We start from the raw sequence: 13,247 nt of genomic DNA on the forward strand, positions 1-13,247 counted from the left end.
CAAATTGGGTTGGTATTGTCTTAGAGAGAAGATTTACTAGCAGCTTCATGTTTTCTTTCCGGAGTATTGCTATTAGTTGGATCAACAAGAAGCATCCTATAGTTGCTTTGTCGAGTACAAAGGCTGAGTACAGAGGTGCTACTATGGTGACATGTCAGGTAGCTTGGTTGAAGAAGCTACTTGTAGATATGGGTGCGTACATGGATATGGTTGATTTATTGCAACAACGTGAGTAGCATACAATTGGCTATTCACCCAATGTATCATGCTAGGACGAAGCACATTGAGGTGCATTATCATTTTGTGAGGGAGAAGGATCTAGCAAGTAATGTCGATATGGTTTATGTTCGCACAGAGAGGATCAAGTAGCTGATACATTCACGAAGACACTTGGTACAAAGAAACTTCACAGGTTCGAAAACTTACTCGAAGTGCAATGTATGCAGTTGAGCTCAAGGTTTGTTAAGATATCGAGCTCAACTAGTGCGAATATATATGATATGCTAGGATGATAGCTCTGAACTTACACTACTCACATGGTTGGTGAGGTTATGGTTGATATGCCACCAATGGTCTACCCCTTTGGTTTACTAGAGTTATGGCATAGTGTGAACCCAACTCATCCAATTGGGGGGTTCACACTATGGACCGACCTTATGAGAGTACTTTCCCTTATAGTACGTACTCTTATCTTTACGTTATGGTTGTAGAGAAATAAGAAGATAGAAGAAAATTCAACCATCCATCTCTCTCTTGTCTACTCTTGTGTGTGTGAGGGTTGCTTGCAAAGAGCTCTAACTCACCCTCTCCTCCACATTCTTCTCATCGTTTCCAAGGGTTCTACGGTTCCTCCACCCACATGTGTTTATTTGTCTCATTTCTTCCCAAACAAAAGAGTCTTGTCTTCTCAAAATGAAAACACTCTGTTAAGTGCTAATCGTGTTTGATTGGACTGAAGACTAGGTGGGTTTGAGGAAGTATGGATTGTCAATTGGATTATCATTTTAGCCTAGAACAAGTTGGCATGAAGGGGTTTCTCTAGAGAAAAGCTCATGAGTTTGGTGAGCTTAGCTGACATCATGCCTTGTGGGCTCACATCACATCTAGTTGGGCGTACGTGAACTTGGATGGAATAGGCTCATGCGTTTTTGTATGAAATAAGCTCATGCGAGTCTGGAGAGCTAGACTCACATCACACCTCGGTAGGCGCTTGCAATTTTGTATAAAGAGGACTCACAAGAGTTTTAGTGAGCTAGACTCATGTCACATCTGCTAGTTGTGAGACATGAGCTAGCTAGCCGTGATGTGAACACTCAAAACATGAGGCCACTAGACCTGAGACTACCCATTGACTCTCAATTTTTTTTATGAAACAAACTTTCAAGCATGGATTTCAAATCGTGCATAAGGCACCGTGCCTATGTCAAGTTTAATAGCAGCAATCCTTTACAATTGGGCTTGGGAAAAGATACTAGAACTTGTTCAATTTCTTAAAAAACCTTCTCAAATTGACTGAAGAAGAAAAAACACCTAGATTTAAGGATTTTCTTTTAAAAGAAGCTTGTTCAAAATTACAATTTCCTCTTGGATTCATGATGAAAAGGACTGATGTAAGGCTAATTAAAAATAATTTCTTGGACCCTGCTAAGCACGATAGTCTAGCACGTAGGCACCTCATGAAATATGATCATGTATGAAAATTGCATCCACCAATCAAGGTAAACCGTAACAGGCCGCCTTTCTTGAAAATTCAAAAATTTAGCTTTGTGAAAATTTGCAAAGAGACGTCACCTTATTTATTACAACACTTTCATAACAGATAAGCATGTATCTCATTAAGACTGCACTCACCACTTTTGTTATGCAGCTTCAACTCCTTGTTAAGGCCAAGTTAATTTTGATCGAGTTGTCTTTGTTGGAACTTGAGAACTTAAAAGCCTTGCAGATACATGGAGACAACCCCCTATGACTCACTTCTTCACTACTCATCTATACTTTAAAGGCCCATTTCCACGCTCATTAAAATTGGCAACCGGTTGTGACATGAACACTTCCAAATCCTACAGGTTCACCTCACGACACCTGTGTTGTCATTACATAGTCTTAAGTAGTCTTAAACACCTGTGTTGCATCATGAAAGCTTCGAGACTGCAAGGCTTAGCATTCTATGCACACAATGTGCTGCTATTTTCTCACTATTTTCTATACATCCAGTCTTAGAATTTGAACAGCATTCCTGTGATTCGACAGCCGTCCCTCATTTTAGAGATTCTGGACATAGCAGATACTAAGAATGTAACTGCTGACTTGATTCTAGCATCAAACAGCAAGATATGGATTGCGAAAAAAGAAGTCAATGTATCACATTTATATAAAACAGTAAGATCACTGCTGCAACATCTTTCTATTGCAAAACCAAAAAAACCATGGATACAAAAATACAAAAACCTCTCTACAGGGGTCATTCTGCATACAGATTACTGATCAAGCTTTAGGCACTACCAAATGAACAAGAAACTGCGTTTGTTTGGGTGAAGTGTGTTGAGACCTGGAAAGGAGGTGCTACACATACAAACCACCTTGCTTTGAAAATCGCTGAATCACTAGTGTAATCCTCCTGTCTATGAGGTGGGATTCAAAATCGGAGCAGAGCATGAGTTTTCAGACAAAAACTATGTCTGCAAGATGTTTTTATTCCGGTTGTACCAAGGCAAGGGTATGCCACCATCCACATGCAACCTCCCTTGCAAAGCTACCTTCCATTGGAACTTCTGCGGGACTGCTTCTGTCCAAGGCATCACCTAAGCCAAGCTGCAAATAGCCAAACTTGTAAGCATGATATATGATACCCCCTCCCCCCCAACATGTAAACACAAATCCACCAAATCACCATGGTCACCAAAAGGAAATAAAAACATAAAAGAAGAAAAACTTACAAACCCAGAAATCGTCTCATATGAGTTTTTTCATTTAAAAACCTTATAATTCAGTCATCTCATTCAAGTCTTGAAGCATCTTGCACACTTTGTGATACTCCAAACTCCAGTGTGTGGATCGCATACAATTGTGTTGTACTTTATGAGCTGTGGGGGACCAATCACTAGAAGGATTCAAAACATGATACATGGGCTAGGGAACGCCGACACTGGAAAACTCATCTTCACATTGCGTACACCAAACTTGCCACTCAACTAAATACTCCACGTGACCATGCCAATAGACCAATGAAACGGAGTCTCAACACATCAAGCCCCCCAAGAAGAAACTCACGTATAATAATACTAGCAGTGGTGGCCTCATGTCCTTTCTAAGGCAATATGTTTCCTTATCTTATAAGACTTAACCTTCATGGACAGCCAAGAAATGCAGGAGAATTATCGTGGAGCAGGCCAGGCAAAGGGCAGTCAGTTTGTATGCATTTGGACGGAGTCCAGACAGCCTCTACGCTGGGCCGCCAATTCTGGGCACACATGCGTGTGAATTCCAGCCTTAAATTGAAGGTCTTTTAGAATGTTTTATGCCAGCCGACCTGGAACCTCCTCGACTAGGCCAATCTCACCTCCTCTTCCCCACTCATTCATCCAAGAAATCTTCAGCAATTGAGCACAAGCATCCGTGTTTTTCTCTAGCATTGCAAAACACGCATCCTGAAATCCAACACTCAGAAGGCAGAATGTTCCAACTTCAACGACAATTCTTAATCAGATTAGCCAGTACTTGCCTCCTGTTCACCCAAGTTTCACATAGCATCACTCAGCCAAGCAAGGAGGAAGATATTCTTAGGTCAAAGATCAAATCTACATTGTACTAATTTCAACTTCATACTAAAGAAAATGCACCACAAAGTGGGGGGCCTTCAGTGGGGTATTGGGACCCAAACCTCTATGTATAAAACCACCACCCGCCTGACTATGTTGTTTGTGCTCAACCGCACAAAGAACATCCCATTGATTAGATGTTTTCCAAGAGGGTGTCTCTCTCTCTCTCTCTCTCTCTCTCTCTCTCTCTCTCTCTCAGAGAACTATTGCTATGATCATGAATGCCGAGCCACACGCTCTCATCTTAAGCATGAAGTATGCATTGGGCAAATCATGAAGTGCCAAGCGCAACGGAATTCTCAATGCCTCACCCAATGCAAGAAACGGAAGTTCTATGCTCGGAAAGAGGAGGAATTATACGGACTCTTACAGGGCCGAACTGCAAAGAGGCCTGGAGGAAACTCCCAGAACAACCACCACCCCCCCACAGCTATCACTTGCCCAGACACAATGCACGCTCCCTCTGTCATATCCCCCATTAGCCACCTCTGCCCCCACTTCCAAATCCCCGCCCCACCACCTCCACCTTCTTCACAAAGGGTATGGTCCTCAAGGCCATCCATAGACTACATAATGGGCGGGCCCAAGATCATGAGGGACTCACTCCCGAGTACATCTCACATGTCAATGATACCTTGGCACCCCTACTAGCCTACATCCTCAATAGAGCTTACACCATCAGCCCCATCCTCAAAGCCTGAGATCCAATTGATCCTAATAACTACAGAGGACGATCATGATTGGCCACACATTGGCCAAACTCTATGGATCGGTGCTAGAGGTGGAGTTCTCTTCACCCTCCATGCCATCATCGAAGAGGGCAGAACACGACATCGAAGGATTTACGGCTGCTTTGAAGCTGTACCCCGAGCCCGCCTCCTACACAATCTACAGGAACTAGGAGTCCCATTTGACATGGTTTGGAGCATCATCGCCCTCTATAAGTCTGTCACCAGATGAGTGAGAGCCCCATGAGGTATGTTGCAAGAGATTTCCAGCACAATTGGGGTGAAACAGGGCTGCCCTCTACCACCCACTCTTTTTGGCCTTTACATTGATGAGATCTCAAGCTTCATTGACAGATTAGGCATGGATGGTTTCACACTAGCAGGTATACTAATCCCCCCACTACTATGCAGATGACATCGTTGTCCTTTCAGATTCAGCCAAGGGGCTTAACAGACATTTGGATGCCTTAACCTTGATAAACCAACGTAATGGTCTTCAATACCTCCCACCCCTTCACATCCAGATTGAGCTTCACATATAGAGGGGATCCTATGGAGATTGTCTCATCCTATGTCTACCTTGGTGTCACTTAAACTCACTTTCAGTGGCCCACGCTTCACCATGGTTCCCACAGCACATGCCACTGTGTCACGGGAATATTTCCAGCTTGAGCTTACTTGAGCGGCTTCCAGGCACAATTCCAAGAGCCTAGGGCGAAGGGTTGGCTTTTTGACACCCTCATCACACCAGCCTTGATGCATGGAGTAGCTTACAGAGGGGCAGATTTATCTAATGAGGATCGTATGATCCGCAGTAAACCATCAGTCCCATGAGATCATCCAAGCAGAGTTTCCTGCAGCCCCAATGGTAGTGGATGCACTCTTCCAAACAGTCACATACCTCCATTGCATCAGTGAGATCGATCTGCATAGGTACTCGAGGCTTGCCATGGAGTCCTAGAAATGGCTAGCGCTCAAGGGCCACCCTAGAGTATGGTATGCCTGAGTTTCCACTTGGTTCTCAAGATATGGGCTCCACATGGACTGCCTCCCACCCCTTTAGTACAATTTGGACTCCCCTTTTCTCCTCCAACTCCACCATGAGAACACCAACCAGGTTATTTGGCTAGATCTTCTCAGCCTCTACACTCATTGCACATGGTTCGGAGCTCCCACCTAAGATGCACTTCTACAGAGATCACTTCTTCAGGCAAGGGTATAGCATGGTGTAGCTTCATGTGACCCACCTGGCCCATCATAAAGGTAGCTTGGCACAACTCCATGTGCTCTACCTAGTCCAATATAAGGGTAAATTGGCATGACTCCATTTTGTCCTTCATTATAAGACAAGGTGTTCATGTGATCCACATCATCATAAGGGTAAATTGACATGATTCTAGAAGGAACATCATAATATGGCATGGCTGGATGACCCCTAAAACCAGTCCAGGGGACCAGCTGGTTCCATCGATGACAGTTTCGTGGCACCTTCATTCATGTTGATGTTTGTATTGAGCCCCTGCATGCCACTAAGGGGGCCACTGTGAATATGGTGGAGCATAGCCATGGCGCAACGTATTTTCTTTTTCCGGGAAAAAGATCCTTCAATTAGTTAAAGAAAAACAGCCACAAAGGGCTAAGTACAACCATGAAGGGCTAAATACAAACTCGCCTCATATAAGGGCGGAAAACAAGTGATCATACGGAGAAGAGATGCTTCTCCTCCTGCTAACCGCTCTGTGAGGAGAAGGCTATCTCGTACAAGGGGGGGGGGGGGGGGGGGGGTGTGGCAACCACAAAGGTGGTCTGTAATGCCAAATGGGATCACCGCCTCTATCTGTGAGGAAAGGGCCAGGTCTCCAAAGTCTCAATAAGGCTTCCCGCCGCTTCCGCATGCGGTCAAAACCTACTTGTAACTTCCCTCAGTGACAACGGAGGGTGTGAATGATATCAAGCCATATGCTCCTAATGGTCTCAGCCGGCGAAGTGTGGGTACCCTCGATGGCCTCGCTGCATCTATCACACCAAATGTGCCAAGCTGCGATGATGCTACTGCAAATCTCCCATCTCTGGCATGAGCCTGGCCCCCAGTCACCTGTAGGAGGGGTTGTGACTAGTACTGTTGCAATACGATGGTGAGAGACCTGAAGGGCTAGTCCTCCCCCATCCTCCTCATAAGCCCTCATCACTCCAGCCTCTGTGGCCCAAGCGACAATTTCCCAAGTGAGATCCTGGTCGATGCCCTATCCATAGCGAAGATGCAGAGAATCCATTGCCAAATCTATTGAGCCTTCGGGCAATCCCAAAGGCAATGTCGCTGAGACTCCTGATGGTGACTGCATCGTGGACAACCGCTGACCGACCTCCAACTGCCAACCAAATACTGACCGCCAAACTCGTGTGTGCCATCAGCCAAAGAAAGAGTGTGATCTTTCTAGGCCGAAAGCTGTCCCGAAGCCTCTTCCAGAAATCTAAAAGGAAGTACTATGATAGGCTCTATGACTGCCAATGTGTTGCTGCTGCGGCGTGCCATCTATCTCAGGCATCTGGAGATCCTGCGGCACTCCCAAATCCATAGCCGCCATAGTCTTTCCCTGGCCACCTTGGCCAGTGCTGGATCTATGTGTCATTCTCGTGCTTGAAAACCAATCACCCTCAACCTCTGCAAGGTGCAACCTCTGAAATCCTCCAAGGGAAGCTCTGATCTCTCTAGTCTACCCTGGGATCCAATAGAAAACGTGAGCAAACCACTATCCTCATCTACTACGTGGATCGCCACGAGGATATCGTGTCAGGTAAACACTCCTAGCCACACTAGGGAGGGTCAGATCTGGAATAGGCATCAGCCACCCTTGAGGAATAGCTGAGTCAATGTCGATGCTGAGCCTATCTCGCCCCCGGATCCCTATCGGGCCTCTCTCCTACCTGTGTGCAATCCAATCTCCAAGAGACCTAGCTGGTCCGGTGCTCAAGGCTCCCGAAGATACATGTGGTCGGGCCCCTAACATGTGGCCACTGGGTAAACAGATTAGGGGGTTCCAGACCAAAGGCTGCCGAAGCCGCTCCTCTGAGGCAACTGGTGCTATCTGTCTGAGGCATAGTAGCAGGGGAACCCCGTTTCCCCCCATGGGGAACAGTGGAACGTGTTCCCCCATGGCCAACATGAAGGGAACGATGGAAACAATGCTCAGGAACGTCTAGGTGGCGGAACAGCCGTGGAACGCCGAACGGAATGTTGGGCTGCCGTTCCCCCACGTGGGAACGATGACGTGGAACTTTTTAAAAAAAATACTGCCCGACACCCGTATTGCTTCACCCGCCACTTCTCCAAAGTTCGTCCGTACTTGCAGCCTGCCCATACTGTTGTCGCCGACCTGCGTACTATTGTCGCCTGCCTGCGTGTAGTGCATACTGTTGTGTACCAGGCAGTACGTCTAACCGACCTGCACAGTGCTGCAGTACACTTGGGAGATGGACAGCAGTATGGAGGACTTGGGAGCTTTGCATTTTCCCAAGATTCGCAACCTATGGATGCAAGCTCCGGCAAGCAGCAAACCTTGGGAGCAGCTTGGGATCCCCGCAAGAAAGAGAGGGTAGATGCAGCTGTTGCAAGGTTCTTTTATCATGATCATGTAGCATTCAATGTTGCCAGGTCTCCATATTTCATTGAAATGGTCCAGGAGATTGCACGGTATGGCCCAACATACAAGCCTCCTTCGTATGAGACACAACGCACCACCTTGTTGCAAAATGAGAAAGCTGCAATTGAATGTGCTTTAGAGTCTGTGCATGAAAGTTGGGCAAAGAATGGTGTGTCACTTATTGCAAATGGCTGGAGTGACACTCGAAAAAGATCCATTCATGGCATGGTTGCTTATTCTCAAGGAAGAATGCAATTCATTTCCTCACATGATGCTTTTGGGACAGATCTATGCAGCAATAGAGCATCAGGGGAATAACCGTCAATTTTCAGTCCTCCAAACTCCAGCAGAGTACCAGGGTAAGCAATTCAAGCTTTTGATTGATTCAGGCAGTACTCATTCTTTTATTTCCCCAGGATATCCACGTAAATTAGTCCTAAATCAAAAATTAGGAAAACCTATGCAAGTGGAATTGGCCAGTGGAAAGATTCTTTTCACACACCTTAAGACAGACCTTATTCAGTTTAGCCTAGATGGGAACGTAACAAAGTGCCAGTTCAGAGTCCTATCCTTGGGAGTCTATGATGGAATCCTTGGAATGGATTGGCTCCATAAGAATCAAGCTGATATTCATTGTCACAAAGGAACCATCTTTTTCCTTGACCTTCACGGGAATAAAGTTCAAGGAACTGGAATTTTCGGATCCCCAGTGCTGCAATTAGTCAAGGCTTCTAAATAAGGGCTCAGAAAGAGGCAAGCTGTTTATGTCGTTAAGATGAATCCGGTAGACATAAAATACAAGGCCAAAGAACCAGAGTGGTTAAGTAAGTATACAGATGTGTTCCCTGAAGAGCTGACTCAGATGCCTTCGTCTCGCAAAGTAGAACATGAGATCGAGTTAACCCCCGGAGCTCAGCCAGTGGCCCAGCGTGCATACAAAATGCCAGTCCCTAAAGCCATAGAACTTAAGGAGCAGTTAAGACAACTGTTAGAGCAGGGGTTTGTCAGACCCAATGTCTCACCTTGGGATGCGTCTGTTCTCTTTCAAAAGAAGAAAGATGGAATGTAAGACTCTGTATTGACTACAGAGGATTGAATCAATTAACAATTAAAAATAAGTATCATATTCCTAGGATTGATGAACTTTTGGATCGGTTAAGTGAGACCCAAATGTTCACAAAAATAGATCTCAATTTCGGGTACTACCAAATCAGAATCAAGAAGCACGACATCCCAAAGACAGCATTCAATACTCAATATGGGCATTGTGAATTCACAGTCATGCCGTCTGGATTGACTAATGTCCCAGCGACATTTAATCGTCTTATGCAGGATATTCTCAGAGAATACTTGGATGATTTTATTCTTGTCTTCTTTGATGATATCTTGGTATACTCAAAGAATGCTACAGATCATGAAGATCATGTGCGCAAGGTCTTGGATATCCTAAGGAAACACCAGCTCTTTGCAAAAAAGAGCAAGTGTTCTTTCTATGTTGACCAGGTGGAATACTAGGGATTCATAGTGTCAAAAGATGGGATTTCTCCTGATCCCGCAAAGATCCAAGCAGTCGTAGAATGGCCGGAACCCAAGACAGTAAAGGAAGTCAGAGGATTCCTAACATTAACCGGATGGTATAAGATCTTTATATCCAGGTATGCTCAGATAGCATCCCCTTTAACTAACCTTCTCAAGAAGAGTACACTTTTCCAGTGGACTGCAATGTATCAGAGTGTGTCACCATTTGGCCACCCGAATGGTTCACTCTTGCTTTCACACTATGTACATATTGGATTAGTGTCCATGGCTTATGAAATATGCCTATGCAGGTGATTGACACGTGTCATGCTGTATAGTTGGATATGATATTCCGCTGGGACTTGATCTTATCATGCCCGGAATATCTGGAGAACATGGCTTTCCGCTGGGACTTGTGCCTTTGTGTACATGCCCGGAAATGCGTGGAGGATTGGCTTTCCACTGGGTCTGGTATTGCGTATACTTGCCTGGAAACGCCTGGTCTTATATGGTTTCATGAACGGAAATTGCTCATGCCAATGCTGCATTGCATAGCATCTTTATGTGCTTGCCTGCAAATGAAATTGCATGCTGTTTTCATGCCTGCATGACCTATGTGTAGTTCCGGGTAAGGGGACGCCCGCCCGTGAACCGTGCGTATGAAACTGTCTGCTGACATGGTTGTGTGGCATGTGAACAAGTGGTAAGTATTACCCAATCTAGGCTCAAATAGCCCTTAGGACTTAGCCAATATTTATAAGTGAGTGCGTTCCCACTTCATTAAAGTTTGGGCGTCCAAAAGTCACTTATAAATTATGACCGCTTCCAAGTTCACACTCACTGAAGTCCCGAGGCGGACAAGACTCAATGTCCAGGACCCGATCCTCCCCTTTTACTCATAAATGGACATCTCCCCATGTCCCTTCACCTGATTGGACCCCAATTCACTTACTTATTAAGAGAAATTCGTGTTTTCTCTTCATGAGGATTTTTGGAGGCTGAAAACTCTGTTTTTCCACCATTTCTCTCCATTTCCAAGCTCTCCATAGCCATACCCAACTTGCTAGGGTGTTTTCCAAGCTTCCAAGAGTGTTTCCAAATGCTAATCACTCTCCTACTCACTCCCAATGACTGAAATTCAGCAAAACAGCTCTCATTTTTGCTGTAATTTCTGGTCTTTTGCTGAAAACCCTAATTTCAGTCTTCCTTCTCAAATTGAACCATAGGAGAAGCTTTCCCAGGGTTCCCTTCATCCTCTTGAAGACTTTTGTCGCGAAGGATTGCGGCAAATCGAGATATCAACACTTCTAAAGCTTCCAACGCGAAGGCTTCCGCTTGCAACAACTTCTATGAAGACTAGTAAGCTAATTGGACAATGTGTTGTCATTACTTACTCAGTAGAAGGGCAGGACTCCTTGTTTAGCCGCCCTGTGTAGTATTTCTCTTGTCCTATGTGCTCTTGAAGATGTTGCTACCTTGCTTGGTAGAACATAGAGCCAATGGTAGAGAATATGGGCACTGAAGTCGGGCCGGGCATCAAGGCAGCTCCTTGGTGATCTACATCGACATACCATTGTTTTCTAAATGCTGAATTTCATATGCATTGGCATGGAGGATTTGGCAATGGATGCCCGTGAAACTATGCATTGAATTTCTCCAACAGTAATACAATTTACTCAAGGGAGGGGTCGGCCGTTCCGGCTCATTGTGTGCCTCTTGTCAATTCAGCAATTTACTTTTTTTTTGTATTTGAGCAAGTGTCCTTCAAATCTTAGTGTATTTAAGTGTATTGATTAGCATTGTGTTCAACCAAGTTACATTGGTATCAGAGCATACGGTTCTCTTTCACTTCTATCGTGAGAGACGATCACCGTGAACACTAGCTATCTCTACACTTAGAACATTATGGACAGCCATACAATGAATGTTGGAGATGCTAATACAAGAGGCAGGGACAATGAAATGCATGCCTCCAATGCTTTACAGGATGAGCAAACTCATGTGGTGCACAATAGGGAACATGAATATGTGGGACAGCCGTTCCGTGGCAAAGAGAAGATGCAAGAAGAAGAGTCCATAGTCTTGAAGGCTGAACTTACTCGTATGCAGGCTCTTCTCCAAGCACAACAAGAAGAATTGAATCTCTATCGCCGCGAGGATCCATTGGTACATGACCGTTTGAAGACCAAGAAAGCTAAATCTTATATGGATCATGCAATGGCAATGATTGCTCAAGAGTTGCACATGCAACCAAGGGATGCAGCACGTGCATACTTGGCTCGTACCAAGGATGCCTATGCAGAAAAGGCAACCATCCCACATGTCTTGGAATCCCCACAAGTGCCCGAACAAGAAGTTATGTCTAAGAGGATGAATCTCCATGCTATGGGAGAGGAACAATCAGTAACTTCACGCCATGCAGGAATATCCCATGTAGCCCGTGAAGGATACAATGTTTATGGCAGTGGTCAAAATGTATGTCAAATGCCATTGCCGGCTGAAAATGTACATGCACAACACATGCAACATGGACTGCAATTTTCTGTTGGTGCAGGTATTCCGCGTATCTCTCATGCCACTCATGCCTTCGAGTGTGCTCGTGAGGGAGAAGTTATGGCTGAAAATGTATCAATGCATGTTGAGGGGCCAGCCATGCCTCATGCTTACAGGGCACATGTATCTATGCCTTATGCATCACCTTTTGCTCCAAAAATGATGCCAGTCTCAAGGGCTGTCCCAATGGACAAACATGGGGGAAAACATGTTGAGATGCACACACATGCATCAAAGTCTCGTGACTTCAAAGCCGGAGACAAATCTGTGAAGTTTGACACACATCATGGAGAATATGATGCATCAAAGGCACTTGCTTTTATTGCCCAGTTTGATATTGCTTTCAGTGATGAGGATTTCACTCAGAAATCCATGATCCGGCATGTAAGCATGTTCACGAAAGGCACTGCTGCCCATTGGTGGCTCACGGAGAAGCTCTCACCGAATCCTGTTAGATCATGGGAAGAGTTCAAGGAGAGGTTCTATGCTCAATTCTTGCCTCCCAATGCATTAAATGAGATAACAATGAAGTGGGATTGGGTAAAGCAAAATGAGAGGGAATCGGTAAATGCATATGTACAAAAGTTTTGGAAAGTGCCCTTGGAGGTGTCTCCATTTATGCATGTCACCGAGGCGGAAAGGAAGAGAAGGTTTCAATCGGGATTGCAACCCGTGTACAAAGCGGGATTACAAATGTATCCTGGTCATACCTTACACCAATTAATCGCAGCCGCCACCGCCACCGAGCAATTGGAACTCAAATTGAGTCGATCCAATAAGGCTAAACCCTCATTTCAAGGCAAAGAGAGGGCTGTCCAAAACCTGCAAAATGATGGACAGCCACCTAAAAGGGACCAAAACCAAGCCAAATCAGGTCCAAAAGCTGAAAATAAGTTTGCTAAAAAGCGCCCTTATAAGCTGGCAAACTTTGGTCTTAGTACTGAGAAGAAGGAGCAATATATGCGTGAAGGCAAATGCTTTACTTGTGG

General features: G+C 45.1%; 1 protein-coding gene across 6 annotated transcripts in view; it reads right to left on the reverse strand.

Moving 5' to 3' along the window:
- Positions 1-2,366: 2,366 nt before the first annotated feature.
- LOC147640536 (Regulator of chromosome condensation (RCC1) family protein) overlaps positions 2,367-13,247 on the reverse strand; it is a 48,013-nt gene continuing 37,132 nt past the window's right edge. For all 6 annotated transcript variants that reach the window (XM_086812720.1, XM_086812706.1, XM_086812684.1 and 3 more), the window contains one exon: positions 2,367-2,811. In XM_086812720.1, the coding sequence (XP_086668846.1) occupies positions 2,692-2,811 (120 nt within the window). In that variant the 3' untranslated portion in view covers positions 2,367-2,691. The remainder of the gene's footprint in view (positions 2,812-13,247) is intronic.

Source organism: Cibotium barometz, chromosome 2, assembly GCF_041138505.1.
Source record: "Cibotium barometz isolate CiBa-2024 chromosome 2, ASM4113850v1, whole genome shotgun sequence".
NCBI lineage: Eukaryota > Viridiplantae > Streptophyta > Polypodiopsida > Cyatheales > Cibotiaceae > Cibotium > Cibotium barometz.